Source organism: Rattus norvegicus, chromosome 12, assembly GCF_021556685.1.
Source record: "Rattus norvegicus strain SHRSP/BbbUtx chromosome 12, alternate assembly SHRSP_T2T, whole genome shotgun sequence".
NCBI lineage: Eukaryota > Metazoa > Chordata > Mammalia > Rodentia > Muridae > Rattus > Rattus norvegicus.
Genome location: NC_141545.1, coordinates 50777505 through 50794236, shown reverse-complemented (window position 1 = coordinate 50794236; position 16732 = coordinate 50777505). Strand labels below are relative to the sequence as shown.

Genomic DNA, 16732 nt, shown 5'->3' with positions numbered 1-16732 from the left:
CAGGGTGCTGCTGCAGGGCGGTCCTATCTTCTGGGAGCTCAGGCCCCTCCATAACACTACATAACAGACGCATGCTGTGTGGAGTTTTGCAGGCTGAGTATGGAAAGCTCTTCTGGGATCTCAGAGGCGGAGGTGGGGGAAGGGGTACAGCTTCCACTCCAGCCATCCAGGTTCTCAAACAGACTGCCTGCTCCATCCAACCTCCCAGCCATTTCCCACCCACCAGCCGTCCTTTTACAACTGATCAGGACATTGGTGGCCACCCCAAGTCTACAGGAAGTCCATTAACACACCCTCAGTTCCTCCGAGCCTTTTCAGGGTCCATCTGACTACTCACCTCACTTTTTGGCCACACTGGATGGATCCTAATTCTGGCCCACCCACCCCTTCCCTACACTCTCATGCTTGTTCATACTGGTCCTGAAAACCAGCAGTCATGACCTCTCTCCACCCCTCCTGTCCACTCTGTTTCCTGTACCTTACTCCCCCTCCCCCGCCCTCCTAGGCAGCTCCAGAAAGAGAGCTTTACGTGATCTGGCTCTGCCTCTACTTGGCCTGGTGACCTTGGGGAAAGCGTCTTGGCCTCTCTGTGCTTTGATCTCGATCTCTGATAAGCAGGTGTGATTTCCGACCCCACTACTGCACGCCACGATAGGGCCACGATCACTCAGTGACCACTGGTGATAGACAGGAACATTTTACATGACCTCTTCCCTACCCCCCTGGTAAGTGTGGCCAGTCTCTGTTTATGCCTTAAGTCAGACAGGAGCAGACACAGGGCCCAGTCACCCTGTCGGTCTCTTCCATGAGAGCCAACTGCTATCCCCACAGCTGCTTCTAGTCAGTTGTGAGCGGCTTGCTGACACAGAGAAGCCCTGGTCACTAAACAGGTGCAAGCATATGTGGCATAAATGGGCCAGGGAAGAGGAGGAAGGGGAGAGGGAGGAGGGGGAGAGGAGGAGGAAGAAGAGGAGGGGAGGAAGAAGGGGAGGAGGAGGAGGCAGGATGACTCTCTGGATTTAGTTCAACACCTGGTTTTATAAGCCCAGGTCCTCCTAGCCCAATCCTGCCATTACTCTCTTTGCCTCAAGGGGGCACTATAGAGGCATCACAGGGATACTCCCAGGATGCACTGCTCTCCAAGCCTGCCTTCCTAGTGTCCAGCCTTGGTTTCCTGCCCAGGCTTTGGGGCTCTCTATATAAAGGGTTAGACGTAATCAGGGCTATGATGACACTGGCTCTTCTGTGGACTAGTTTTGGCTGACGATGCCCATTACCATTCAGAAGGGAGAGTGGATGGAACAAATGACCAGGATCTACAGCCTGCCTGGGATTAACCCTTCAGTTATCGGATGGCGGATGTTTCAGAGACTTGGAAGGGGCTGAGGGACCTGCAGCTGGAGGACACTGGTGTGTGGGACCAGCAGCTCAGGTGGCTGACCCAGAAGGATGCCAGTACTTCAACATCAGGCTAACCGAGGCCGGGACATGCCAGCAACTTCTCCGCTTTCATAAATGAACTGCGGCAGGCCAGTGGCCCTATAACCACGGCCACTCAGGAGGCCGAATGGCAGGAGTAGATGTTCCAGGCCAGCCTGGGACAAGGAACTAATTCAGTGGCACAGAGCTGAGCCGGAGGCAACTGCTGGTGTTTGGGAACTCATAGCCGAATAAGTCAGGTGATCAAATGAGCTCTGCATGGTCTCAAGAAAAACAACCATGGGGGAGTTAAGAAAAGTAGACCCTCCAGAGGTGGGTAATTGGAGATGGGATTTTCAGCTCACATAGGAGTTCAACAGAGAAAGTGGAAGAATAGGGCAGGACAGAGAGAACAAGGATAGAATGACTGACTCAGGACAGTATGGAGAGTATGAATGGAAAGGCACCCATCACCTGCCCCACCCCACACCGCCCGCCCCGCCCAAACCACCTCACCCCACCCCCACCCTGTCATTCACCTCTACTTCCGGGGAGGTGAGTCCCGCCTCCTTCCTCCTCCTGGCTTCTTTGGACTCTTTCTCCGTCTCTCGAACCAGCTGCTTGATGAAGCCCCCAGGGATGACGGAGAACAAGGGAGGCGGAGAGGATGGAGGGGGGCTCTTGTCCTCTTCTCGAATCTGTGTGTGGAAGCAAGCAGAGAGGTGAGAGTGAGTCTTCGGGGCCAGGGCTACGCCGCACAGACTGTGATGCAGCCTTGGAGGAGCCTCGGGAAAAGCATGAGAGAAAAGCTGAAGGGCTCTGAGGGACGCCAGGAGGCTGGGACGGTGTGGGGAGACAGAATGCACCAGTGTGACATTAGAGGTTGCACGGGAGAGGCAGCTTCAACCCGGAGAGTCTCCTCCTGAGAGGAACCCAAGCCACCTCTCATAGCAGCTTCTGAGACGTCAGGAGGGGTGGCTCTCACACCAGTCTCCCCTGCCTCGTGCTTCTGGCTGCCAAGGGGTCACTGGAGAAACTTGAGGAGAAGATATTCTTCCCGCCTAAGACATGGATACTCCCAGGGTGCACCACACTCCAAGCTTATCTCAGTGGTACCTCCCAACTTCTTAAAGAAGCCTCCTGGAGACTTGAAGTATGATAATAGATTAGTGCTGGGACCACACAGAGGCTGGGAAGACCCTTTGCCATAGCCTGTGCCACCAGTTTTCCTCTCTGTGGGTTCTGTGTCCCTGGAAACAACCATGGACCAAAAAAAAAATCCTTTTTTTTTCTTTTTGGAAAAAAATAATAGTGTCTATGCAAAGGGAAGAAAAGAATAGAAGGGGAGGGGAGAAGAAAAAAGGAGGGGAGGGTAGCAGAGAGCAGGGAGCCCTTAAGGGACCCTAAGGAAAATGTGAATGAGATGGAGGGATAGCCAGGTTAGGTAAGAGCCCTTGTCCAGGTCTCTGTTGTGACCAGAGTTAGATCCACAGAAACCCTCCAGCACTAGACCAGCAGCCAACAGCCCACCTCTCTCCTCCCCTCAACTCCATGCCTCAGCTCTCATTAAGTTGCCATGGAGTATAGATAGGGCACCCTCATTCCCAGCCTCCTGCTAAGGAATGGGAAGGAGCTGGCAGATCCAGAAGGACTGGGCAGGCCATAGAGGCAGAAGACCGTCATTCCCTGTGTGAGGTATGTGGGAGAGGACAGGGGGGTGAGTTGGGTCACCCAGGTCCTGGCCCCTCTTGCCAGGGTACAGTCTGGCCCTGTGACCACATCCCCCCAAAACACCACTTTCCTTCTGCTCCCACAGGGCGAGGCGCGACGATATAGCCATGGTGACCCAGGTAGCTAGGCTGGGGCGACGAGGCTGTGCTCCTGAGGCTGGCGCAGAGTGAAGCTTTACAGACACGCGGAGAGCATGAGGTGAGTGGACACAGGCCTGACACACTGAATAGGAAAGAGAGACGAGAAAGATTGATTAGGACCCAGGCTCGGCTCTGCTCCCATCACATCATGAACGAAAACAATGCTACTTCATCTTCTGCTGAGACCTTCATTCATTCCCATGATAGTGGACCAGCCGTGCGACACAGTGTGGACAGTGTGCGAGGCTCTCCTCCTCTCAATCCCGTGCCATGATTTCTCATCGAGGGAGAAACATACATGGTCCTGTGTGTGTCTCTCCAAGGCACTTACACAAAGATGACGCCTGCCTAAGCAGTGTGGCGATCAAGTTCCAGAAGATTCAACTTGACTCAGAACAGTGGGGATGAGAGGAAGTTTCAGCTGGGGAATGGGATTCCTTCCAGAAAAGGAACTTTCTGGGAGGTGCATGTGTGTCAACTTAACACAAGCTGGAGTTAACACAGAGAAAGGAACCTCCCTTAAGGAAATGCCTCCATGAGATCCAGCTGCAAGACATTTTCTCAACTAGTGATCAAGGGTGGGAGGACCCATTGTGGGTGGAGCCATTCCTGGGCTGGTGATCTTGGGTTCTATAAGAAAGCAAGCTGAGCAAGCCTGGGGAAGCAAGCCAGTAAGTAACATCCCTGCATGGCCTCTGCATCAGTTCCTGCCTCCAGGTTCCTGCCCAGCTTGAGTTCCAGTCCTGATTTCCTTTGTGAACAGTGAAAGTGTAAGCTGAATAAACCCTTTCCTCCCCAGCTTCTTGATCATGATGTTTTGTGCAGAAATACAAACCCTGATTAAGACAGTAAAGATTATCCTGACCCAAGTGCGGAAATCAATCCTACAGAACCATGAAGATGGTTGTTTGCATCAAACTCTCAACACAATTCTTCACACACATTGAAAAAAAATCAACACAATTTTCAGCTTCATATCAAAACTGAGGACAGTTAAAATGACCCTGAAAGACAAAAGAGCTGCTGGAAACCTCAGCATCCCCAGTCTCAAAGTAAACTGCAGAGCTGTACTAATAAAAGCCGACACAGAAACAGGCATGCTGATCAATGATTGTTGGAATCAAACTGAAGACTCAGACAGAGAGTCAAAAAGAAAAAAATGCAGGCTAGAAAATAGTGCCTTCAATAAATGCTGATCAAACTGGGTGTCTGCATGCAGAAGGATGTAAATAGAGCCATACTTATCGTCTTGCACAAAGCTCAACTCCAGATGGATCAAGGACCTCAACATAAGGTCCAATACACTGAGCCTGACAGAACAGAAAGTGAGGGAGAATCCTGAACTCATCGATGTAGGAAAGGCTTTCTAAACAGAATACCATTAGCATTGGCACTAAGATCAACAGCTAATAAATAGGACCTCACGAAGCTGACAAGATCAGGCAAAGGACACTGACTGGCATGCGGGCAAAGTGGCAGGCTACAGAACAGGAAAAGGTTTTTACCAGCTACACATTTAATAGAGGGCTAGCATTCAAAATATAATAAACAACAACAAAACCTAACACTGAGAAAACAGATAACTCAATTAAAAATGAGGGACAGGACTTAGCAAAACTCTCAAAAGAGGAAACACGAATGGCTGAGAAACAGTTAAAAGAGATGTTCTACATCCTTGGTCATCAAGGAAATGTAAATAAAACTACTTTGGGATTCCACCTTTCACCTGTCAGAATGGCCAAGATCAATAAAACAAGTGGCCGCTCATGCTGAGCCTAGGATATAGGGACAGGGGACGCTCATTCGTTGCTAGAGGGAGTCCAAATTTGTACAGACACTATGGAAATCTTTGTGGTAGTTCTTCAGGAAGCTGGAAATCAGTCCGCCTTAAGACCCAGCTATACCACTCTTGGGCACAAACCCAAAGGACACTTCATCCTCCCACGGAGACACTTGCTCAATCATCTTCACTGCTGCTCTGTTCATCACAGCCAGACATTGGCAACAGCTGATGTCCATCAAGTGATGAACAGAGAGTAAAAATGTAGCACACTGACACAATAAAATATAATTCAGCCATTAAGAAGAATGAAACTGAAATGTGTAAGTGAATGGATGGGGCTTAAAAATAATCATCCGGCGTGAGGTAACCCAGACCTAAAAAGATGAGTATTCCGTGTGCCCTCTCATGTGCGGATGTTAGATTTTCAGCATTCAGTATGCCACAGGGGTTGGCTACCTAGTAGCCATTGTCTATGACAATGGTTCTCAACCCTCCTAATGCTACAATGTCTCAATTTGTGGGTCATGAACCCTTTGGGTCAATTTGTAACAATGGAAATAGATCCAGCATATCATATACTTATAATTCATAACAGTAATAGACTTAGAGTTATGAAGTAACAACAAAATAATGTTACGGTTGGAGGCCAGCCACCACAACATGAGGAACTGTATTCAAGGACCATAGCTTTAGGAAGGTTGAGAAGGAGGGGAGGAAAGGATCTCCCCAGGAAGGGAAAATAGAATCCAGTGTGGTGAGGAGACTAGGAAAGAGGAAAGGGGGAGGGTTATATAGGGAGAGGGATGGAAGCGCAGAGTGGGTGGAGGAGGGAGTGTGGGGAGGAACAACTAACACCGAAGTCATTTGTAAAACCATATGGGAACCCACGGCTATAGAAGTTTCCTAAAATATATACATTTATGAAAGGAATCTATGCAGAGTCATTACATAATGGGTAGACAATGCCCCAACTAGACATTTTATGCTGTCAAATAAAACCTCCATTGCCAGGAATGGGTTATATCCTGTTGAATTGTTGGCCAAAAGGGAGTCCCATGAAAGCCCCCAAAACATCACAGGATCATCAGGATATTGGTTGCCCTCCACAATCTGTTGGTAAGACCCTCTTGCTAAGATAACACCCACATCATCAAGCATGGGGGAAGTCAAACTGGTTCCCGGCTAGAAGCTTCACTCCTAATGACTAGAGTTCATGGTGCCAGAAGGGATTCTGTGGGCTACCACAGATGAAAGCCAATCATCAAAATGACCCAGCTATGAACCCTGAGAGCTATGAAGGTGACCTGCCTGCAAGATATAAACCACAACCAATTCTTTTACTGGACCTAAGATCCACTTCATGAGATGCAACCCATAGCTGATACTATGGAGGGATGGAAGTAGCCAAGAATCTGAGACTGGATTGGTCATGGGCCTATGACAAAAACCTAACGCTGCTATCCTGCTGCCAGACAAATGTAGCCGTACCATGACTCCCAGTGGTACACACACTCACACAGGCACACATAGTCACACACAGACACACACAGGCACACACACATACACAAGCATGCAAATAGGCACATACACTCACACACCAGCACACACACACACATAGGCACATATACAGGCACACACAAGCGCACATCATACACAGGCACACACAAGTACACACATAGATACACACACAGGCACACACAAGTACACGTATACACACACACACACACACACACACACACACACAAACACATATGCACACCACCAGAGCTTTCTTTGGTCTATGGCTTCCTATAGCCTCGTGGGCTTGGAACTTGGCTGAGAGGACTGCATGGGGTCTGCAGCCCATAGCCACAGGCATGGCAGAACATGGGGACCCCAGGATCCTCTTTCAGTCTCTTCTCACATCTCTTCCTAACTCAGCTCCTGATGCCTGGTGAGAGGCCTGACCTCAGCCTCAGAAAGCCTGACCCCTGGCATTGGCAGCCACTACACACTGGGCTTGGGTGCCAAGAGCTGGCTGTCCAGCGTCACCAGGGAGTCTTTGGCCAGCTCCCAGCTTCTTCCATGGCCGGGTGAGGAAGAGACACGGGCTCAAAGAGCCAAGAATGGATATTTGCGTCTGATGAGAACATACGCCACAGGGGAGGCTAGGACTTTACCACATGCAGGTGACCACGGAAGCCAGGTCTTTGCCTATGGAAAAGTCCCTGCAGCATGAGTGCAATGTGCATCCAACATGAAGCCAAGTACAGGACAAGGCCACCTCTCCCCCCATACTGGCTCCCTTGGGACACCCTGGGGAATGTCCTAGTGACTCACAAGCCCTGAACTGATGAGCTGAGTCCGGGATATGAATAGGCCTGGAGTGACATTAGCTTTCCTGGCCACTGTACCCCCTTCAGCCTTGGCCCCGACCCGGTGCTGAAATCACTCTCTGCCTGGAGGCTCAAGGAATACTGCCTGGGACAACCCTGAGCTGCCAGCTCTTCCCCAACTGCTGTTCTTGGTGTCCAGCACCCTGACTCCACCCAGGGGTTCTGGGCGAGTCTCACTGACTGGAATCCCTTGTACTTCAGGAGTCTGTCTTGCCTTGCGCTCTCATGTTTCTGTCCCTTCGATGCCTGACCCTTGCATGCTGTCAGACGCCAATTTAAGCAGCTCCCGGTGCTGAGTCTGGAATCTGGAAACCCTCTCCAGTCTTCTCTGGGAGGACGGCTGGTGAGAGGAGTCCCAAGCCCTAGATCTGTAAGTGGCACAGAACATTGCCCCGGCTCCATCTGTGCATCACGCAATAAACGGTCTACTCTTCTCTCCTAACGCCTCTGCAGGGGTGGCTTGTGTGGTGAGGAAGGGCTTGGGCCAACAAGAGTCCCCAGCCCAGAGACAGGCATCAAAGGGTGTCTCTCCCTGCCTAGTCAGTAGGGATCTCTCTACCGGAAACTTTCCTCAGGCCAGTCAGGCTTCCTGTTTCCATCCTAAGATCCTGGTCCACGCTGGATCCAGGAGACATCTTGTTAGCTCCAAAGCACAACACTGAGGCTGGGAAGGAGTGGGTAGCTTTCTCTGTCTGGGGTCAGGTAGGCATCTATCTGTCTGAACCCTTCCCTGTCTAGCAAAAGGCAGCCTCATGCATATGCAAATGAGTGGGCCTGGCTTTTAAGGGCAGGGTTTTTTTGTTTGTTTCATTTTTTTATTGGATATTTTTTATTCACATAAATTGTTTATTTATGTATTTGAATGTTCTGTTTGCACATATATGGGCCTGATGACAGAAGAGGGCCTCAGATGCCATGATAGACTGTGTTAGGAGCCACCCTGTGGTTGCTGGGAATTGAACTCAGGACCTCTGGAGGAGCACCCAGTGCTCTTAACCGCTGAGCCATCTCTCCAGCCTCTCTCTTGTTTTTGATACAGGGTCTTACTATGGCGTCCTGGTTCTTCTGGAGCTCGCTCTATAGACCCAGGCTCATCCTGAACTCACAAAGATCCTCTCACCTCTGCCTCCCATGCACTGGGATCAAAAGTGTGTGCCACTGCGCCCTGCTTAAACGGAGCATTTAAAACAGGCAGAGAGTCAGAGGGTCAATAGGGCCCATGAATGTCGTTCTCTGGCCCTGTCTCCACAATCAGTTCTTATCTGGTTCTCACTTTCCTCGTGCAAATAGCCACAGTGACCCAACTGTTCTCTTCAAGACACACACACACACACACACACACACACACACACACATGCACAGAGCCCCTGAAAGATGCTGTGGTTCCAGAATTTGAATGACCTATGGGCTCGAGTCTGGGCAAAGACCATGATGCTCATCTATAGCCTCAGGCCCTTAAGCAGCCCTCCCCATCTCCCCACCATCTACCTCCTCATCCTTCCATCCCTCCATCCCCTCATTCCTCTGTCTCTTTGTCCCTCATCCCTCCATCTGCTCATCCCTCCATCCCTCCTCCCTCTATCCCCTCCATCCCTCCATCCCCTCATCCGCTCATCCCTCCATCCCTCCTCCCTCTTCCCTCTATCCCCTCATCCCTCCATCCCCTTATTCCTCATCCTTCCATCCCTCCAGCCACGCATTCCTCTGTCTCTTTGTCCCTCATCCCTCCATCTACTCATCCCTCCATCCCTCCTCCCTCTATCCCCTCCATTCCTCCATCCCTCTGTCTGTTGCCCTTCCTGTTCTCCTCCCTCTGTACCCAGCCCCACGAGCCCCCACACCTCCAGAGCTTCCCTGGCCCCTGTGTTCCTAACCCCAGCACTCATACCTTGGGGGAGTTCTTTCACTCACTGGTCCCTCCAAAATCCCACTAATTGTACAAGAAGAATTTGACCATGGTGTTCAGGACCAATACCCAGACTGAGTCTGAAAAGTGGGGCATGGCTACTTAGAATGTTAGGAAGAACTCGGAGCTGTGTCTGGACTTGGGGGCAAGAGAGTCCTCTGGTTGATGATTAATATCTTCCCTAGACATGGAAGGAGTGAGCGGAGCACCTGCTGGAGGAGTGGGTGGAGCAGCAGCTGGGAGGAGTGGGTGGAGCACCTGCTGGAGGAGTGGGTGGAGCACCTACAGGGAGGAGTGGATGGAGCACCTACAGGGAGGAGTGGGTGGAGCACCTACTGGGAGGAGTGGATGGAGCACCTGCTGGGAGGAGTGGATGGAGCACCTACTGGGAGGAGTGGATGGAGCACCTGCTGGGAGAGGTGGGTGGAGCAGCAGCTGGGAGGAGTGGATGGAGCACCTACTTGGAGGAGTGGATGGAGCACCTGCTGGGAGGAGTGGATGGAGCACCTACTGGGAGGAGTGGATGGAGCACCTACTGGGAGGAGTCGGTGGAGCACCTACAGGGAGGAGTGGGTGGAGCACCTGCTGGGAGGAGTGGATGGAGCACCTGCTAGGAAGAGTGGGTGGAACACCTGCTAGGAAGAGTGGATGGAGCACCTACAGGGAGGAGTGGGTGGAGCACCTGCTAGGAGGAGTGGGTGGAGCACCTGCTGGGAGGAGTGGGTGGAGCACCTGCTGGGAGGAGTGGGTGGAGCACCTGCTGGGAGGAGTAGGTGGAGCACCCGCTGGGAGGAGTAGGTGGAGCACCTACTGGGAGGAGTAGATGGAGCACCTGCTGGGAGGAGTGGGTGGAGCACCTACTGGGAGGAGTAGATGGAGCACCTGCTAGGAGGAGTGGGTGGAGCACCTGCTAGGAGGAGTGGGTGGAGCACCTGCTGGGAGGAGTGGATGGAGCACCTGCTGGGAGGAGTGGATGGAGCACCTGCTGGGAGGAGTAGGTGGAGTACCTGCTTGGAAGATTAGATGGAGCACCTGTGCATTTGCAGTCTGTTGGCTAAATGACCAAAAGAGACTGTTGTGGCTCACTTGCAGTGCAGGCTAGCTCACTCTGACCTTGAGCTGAACCGTAACAGAAAGGAAGAAACCTTCTCTTCATTAGTGCTGGGGAAGGCACTAATAGCCACCCTCAGCCAGGGGCTTCAGCTGTGTCTGCAGCACTGTATTGTACTTGGAACCGGAAAGAGTACAAGGAATGAGCCGGGTGTGGTGGTGCACACCCAGAACCCCAGATGTGGGAAGCTCAGGCGGATGGCACTCAAGTTCAAGGCCAGCCTGGGCTACATATTGAGACCCTATCTGAAAAACCCCTTAAAGCACAGAGGATAAGGGCTGATAAGTTTGGTGGAGAGATGGCATGCTGTGCTGGGTGGTATGTATCCAGGGAAAGGGAATCCTGACGGAGAAAATGCCTCCATCAAACTGGCCTGTAGGCAAGCCTGTGGGGCATTTCCTTAATTAGATGGGTAAGTCCCGCCCACTGTGGGTGTGGCCAGCCCTGGGGTGGTGGCCCTGGCTTCTATAAGAAAGCAAACAGCAAGCCATAGAGAGCAAGCCAGTGAGCAGCACCCTGCATGGCCTCTGCGTCAGCTCCTGCCTGCAGGTTCCTGCCCTGCTTGAGTTCCTGTCCTCACTTCACTCTGTGACAGGCTGTTTCCTGGAAGTGCAAGATGCAATCAGCCAAGCTTGTTTTGGCCGTGGTGTTTATCACAGCAATGGGATCCGTAAGACAGACGGTGAGGAGGAATGTGGGCTGAGAGGAAGTGAGGAAGAAGATGAGAACGACCGAGGTAAGAAGTTGGGGGAGTCAGGGGCTCATGGGGAGGGCGGCACGGGAGGAGGGGGTTATAGAGTACAGGGGCTGACAGTCACACTGAACAGGGATTCTCATGGGGAAGAGGAATCAATCACACAGGAAGGGGCCACATTGAAGAGAATGTCACAGGTGGGGGAGGGTCTCAGCAAAGGAGGTCACAGGGCGGGGAGGTCATAAAGGAAGGGTCACGGGAGGTCACAAGGAGAAGAATGTCACACGGGGGAGGGGAGGTCATGGAAGAGGGATGTCATAGTGTCAGCAATGGGAGGGAGGGTCACAGGGAAGGGCAGCCCAAAGGCCTGAGGACAGCACAGAGGTGCAGGCCCCAGGTGCCTGCCTTCATCACTGTGACGTCCTGGTCATCACCCGTGGGTTCCCTTCGGTCTCATCCATTGCCAGGGATCTTACTTTCAAGCAAGGAGTTGATGTCTTTCTTTGGGAAGAGTGTAGAAATGCCCTCAAGGGCCATAAGCCCCTTCCTGCCCTTGCCTCTACGGTCCAGGGGAGAGCAGAGGTCTGTAGGTCCGCAGAAACCAAGCCCCAGGCCCAGGGTTCGATGCACATGCTTCCTCTACAGGCAGATGTGAGCCACACACAAACACCCCACCCACCCCAGCACTGCTTTCTTGAACCAGCACCTTTCCCACATGTTCCCTGCACACTCATATGCCCATGTGGCTCCTGCACACACACACACACACACACACACACACACACACACACACACACCAGGTCCTCATCTGGAGGTCCCACCATTCTTCAGAAGGAAATGGCTGTGTCCTGTGTAGTCATCTCCCTCCCTACAAAGTAGACCAGGCATAAGACTGACCTTCCTTTCCCTGGGGACACTGACATCAACCACCCAGGAAACCTCTGGCCTCACCTGAGCCCATGCTCATGGGATTTGTAGTTCTGCTATCTGTCTGATGGGAGTATTATTGGTCTTGTTTGGTCTAAGCATTATCAGGGCAGCTCCTTACTAAGCTGAGGCCTTATCTGCTTGTATCTGCCATGTCTCAGATGTTTAAAGGTGGCATTCTCATGTGTTTAAAGTTCCAACCACAGTGTATTATCAGCAGCTAAGACAATAGCCCCTCCTCCCCTTCTGTCTCTAAGTTATACAGTGGGTCACATGTCTCATATCAGCTACCTTCTTTCTAATGACAGGCTGGACCTTGCAGGTGGGGTTGATGACCTACTGAGAGGTGACAAATGAAGTTTCACCCTTAGCTAGGTAGTTGCCTGAGCTATGTCTGATCTGACAAGGCAGTGTGCTGGGATTGACTACTCATGTCTGCCATAGGTGTAGCAATGGGTCTTAGGCTACATTAGTGAGTCTCATCCAGTTGTGACTGCCTGCCCATGGGTGCTGGTGATACCTGGGGACAGTTGTAGACGACACACTGGAAAAGAAGATACTGTGCGAGTCTCACGGGTCAAAGCCAGAGATGCAGCTAGACACCCTTCAGGAGCCAACAGCCAGAAACAGATTCAATGCAGTCTAGACGAACACCCATTCAGGGCCAGGAATAGAAGGATCATGGCAAGATGAAGGGAGCATGAACACCAATGGAGGCAGACGTGTCTTTGCTTCAGACAGAAAAAAAAAAAAAAAGACATGTTGGGAAAGAAACGAGAAAATGTGCTGAGTATTTTTTGATGACAGGAAAATACGAGGAAGAGAAGTTTCTCCCTCTAAAACCAACAGTCGTCCCCAGACAGCCAGTTCTAGCAGGATGACCTAGAGTGACCTTTGCCATCTGTCTGTCCCAGTGAAACATCACAGGATCTGATAGCTCAACCAGAGTCACTTAACAGGACGGCTACCAGAAAAGCACCTACCCTGCCAGGTCCTTTGTCCATGGGACCTTGGGTTTCTGAGGCTGTGAAATGGGTTCACCCTTCTTCCCAGAACTCGGAGAATACTAAGGGTGAGTGAAATATACGTTTAATCCCAAAGAACAGTCTCTCAACACTGGGACTTTTCCAGATGCCCTTGATGAAACCGGAGCCTCAACACCGGCTGGATCCTGAAAACAGCTGAAAATGAGTGGAAGTTGGTGGATGAGGAGGAATTGCCCAAAACCCTGACTCCCAATATTCCTGCCTAGCTGTGCTGGTAAACATATGTGGTCCTGGCAGATCACGAGGCTCTGAGCTCTGCTGTCAGACACCCACAGACACACATACACATAATCCCACAGATACAGTTGCATGTAATTCCACAGACCTACATGCATGCAACTTTAAAATACATGAGATTATGTGTTTTCCTTTCAGTCTTGGATGATGGTGATGGTTGGGAGTTTGGGGGACGTACAGTAGACAGAGTTATTCTTTCTAACAGGCTTCCTGGATCTGAGCCCAATCCTGTCATTGTAGAACTGTGTGTCCCTAGGCAAGTTGCCTCTCCCCACTGTGCCTTAGCACACAGGGAGTATTAGACAGCACCCCACAGACTGCCTTTGTCTCAAACCATTCTTCCAACATTTCAATGCCTTTATTGCTTCCAGTATATCCAAGTAAGGGACCGTCTACTCAGCACAGATTCTTTACAGACACATGCACACCACACATGCACACCACACACACACACACACTATGCATGCACACCACAGAGCCTTGTGTTCCGGTCTTTTGTCTCTGGTTGGTCCCACACACTACACACGGAGCCGGGGCAAGCCTGGACTATGCATTCCTGAGCCCTTCCCAGGCCTCTGTGGAGGAGACACCAGAGTCTGAGGTAGAACAGGCCCTCTGGTAACTAAGTCCTGGAGGAGAAGGCAGAGGGCCTCAATCCTCTGATTAGTTAGAAGACCAAAAATCCCCCACCAGAAAGGTCACGACCAAGGTCACAGGGTCAGAAGCACAAGGCCCCATGACTCCGGGTGACTAGGCCAAGGTACTGGGAGAACCAAAAACCTGATTGTCATCAAAAGACCCCTCAGAAGAGGGCCTGGTCTGCCACCCACTCCAGTCTCCCTTCTTTAGGCTCCCTTTTCTTCTCTCTCCAGGTCACTTTTCCTCTCCTTCCCTCAGGCAGCTGCCTCCTCTGTTCTTCCCTCATCCCCTCTCCCCCTCCTGTTCCTTTCTCTCCCTCCCCTTTTCCACTCTCCCCTCCAACCCCTATTGTCCCCCAGAACACCCCTCCTCTCTACCTGCCTCCCCAGGATAAGGAGGAGGCAGTTTAGAGATTGGAACAATCTTCTAGGAGGGTCAGAAAGTCCGTTGACAGCCGAAAGCTCCCAGCCCTGAGTGTGGGCCCAGGCCAGGCTGGCACTAGGACCATCCTGAGAAAGTCTGGGCTCTTCTCGGTCTGCTCTAGGGAGGCAGTTGCCTAAGCCTGCAATTTTGAGGAGTCTGAACCACAGGCAGATTATTGTGGTGAAGTTTCCACCCTCCCCAGGGCCGCTGGGACCTGTGGATCTTCTCCGCGCAACAAGGAACTGGGTATTGATCAGTGTGTCATAGCAAACGCCTTCCCTTGAGATCGCCACATGAAATGCTGAACCCTCCAGCCCCTCCCCCACCACACACATAAGGCTTCATTTGAAACAAAACCCCACTGAAGCTCCGGCTGACTTTAAGCAGGGGGGGCACTCTGGAGGGGAAAAGCTGTGGCTGAGGGACAAAGGCAGAAAACTAGTATAACTGAAATCAATGAAAGTAAACACGCCTAGACATGTACATGCATTTACACATATGCCACACACATATACATATCTATCACACACATAAACACACATATACACCATATACCATACATACACCACACACAACACATATATACATATACCACATGCACACACATACCACTTGCACACGCGGAATACATAACACAAACACACACATACACACACACACACACACACACACCACAAACATGTAAGGTAGAACTCAACATATTTTAAAACAAAGATTGGGGAGGCTGGAGAGATGGCTCAGTGGTTAAGAGCACTGACTGCTCTTCCACAGGTCCTGAGTTCAATTCCCAGCAACCACATGGCGGCTCACAACCATCTGTAATGAGATCTGATGCCCTCTTCTGTGTGTCTGAAGATAGCGACAGTGTACTTATATATAATAAATAAATAAATCTTTAAAAAAAAATAAGTTTAAAAAAAAAGATTGGAGATGGGCTAGTGAGATGGCTCAGTGGGTAAAGGAGATTGCTGCCAAGCCTGAAGACCTGAGTTCTAACCCAGGGACCCACATGATAGAAGCAGAGAGCTCACTGCCAAAACTTGTTCTCTGACCTCTACAGGTGTGCTGTGGCATGCCTCCCTCTGATCTAATTTTTTTTTTTTTTAATTTTAACACTCGGCAAACAGACACAAATTCAGAAGTTCTATCGATGTCCCCATGAACAAAACAGTTTGGTGCTGGAACAAACACCACAAGTCTGCCACAAAGAGAAAGGCTTCTGAGGCACTCCCCACCAGGAAGGCCTAAAATAGACCGCATGTCCCCGGGCCTCACACCAGCCCTCCGGATACCAAATACCGAACGAACACTGAGACTTGCTACCAGCTTGCAGGGTGCCAGTGTGAAGCCCAACCCAACAGTACCTGGTGACCGAGGATCGCTCGTCCAAAAATTTTCCCCGAGTGGTCACAAAGGGACCCCAGCGAGTGTGGAGGGCCAGGCAGGGCAGCGAGGGAAGAGTGTTGGGAGCGCCCTCTGCACAGACCAGCACATCCCTCCCTGCGCCTCCTCCCCCAGCCACTGAGATAGCAGCAGCTGAGCCTCAGTCATTTCCAAAATTAGCCCGTGAGCCCCAGGTCTGGCCAGGAGACAGGCGGGGTGGTGGCCGTTGAACCAGCTGGGGACAGCATGCACATATATGGTGGCGGGAGGGGACCGCTCTGGGCAAGCATGGTCTCAGCCTTCGTCTTGTCCTGGGGCAGGTCACACACACCCAAGCTACAGCTTCTGCCAAGGGAAGGAGCAGAGGCTGAGGGAGTCATGGAGGACTCTCGACACCAGCCAGGCTGGGTGGAAGTTACCAGACCACTCTGGTGGCTCCTTGTGAATCTGTGTAAATAAGCTAAGGTGGACAACAGTCTCCCACAGTGAGCTTCCGTCCAAGGGCTTTAATTCACTTATTCCTGACAGCCCTGGGGGAGGGGGGAGGCTCTCTCTCTGTGTGTCTCTCTCTGTGTCTCTCTATCTCTCTGTCTCTCTGTCTCTGTCTCTCTCTCTCTCTCTCTCTCTCTCACACACACACACACACACACACACACACACACACACACACACATTTCCACTCCACAGGTGGAAACTGAGGCTGGTGAGATGGCTCAGTGGGTAAAAGAGCTTGCTGCCAAGTCTGTTCCCAGGGCTTCTGCAAATTGTCCTCTGACCTCCACCCACGTCCCTAATGTACACACACATGGAAATAAAGAGAGGCAATTTTTAAGACTTTCTTGTTGTTTTTGTTTTTTGGGTTTTGTGTGGTGTGTGTGTGTGTGTGTGTGTGTGTGTGTGTGTGTGTGTGTGTGTGTG

General features: G+C 51.4%; 1 protein-coding gene across 3 annotated transcripts in view; it reads right to left on the bottom strand.

The window, feature by feature from the left end:
• Positions 1-15896, bottom strand: part of Myo18b (myosin XVIIIb) — a 206515-nt gene extending 190619 nt beyond the window's left edge. Inside the window, exons 1-4 of one of the 3 annotated variants that reach the window (XM_087578550.1) lie at positions 15796-15896; positions 12607-12817; positions 3217-3372; positions 1959-2117 (exon numbers count right to left, since the gene is read on the bottom strand). Coding sequence is in view for 1 of the 3 variants with exons in the window: in NM_001432425.1 (NP_001419354.1) it covers positions 1959-2117; positions 3221-3259 (198 nt within the window). In the remaining 2 variants the exon portion in view is untranslated. The remainder of the gene's footprint in view (positions 1-1958; positions 2118-3216; positions 3373-12606; positions 12818-15795) is intronic. The other 2 variants (XM_087578549.1, NM_001432425.1) reach the window with 2 other exon arrangements.
• Positions 15897-16732: the final 836 nt, after the last annotated feature.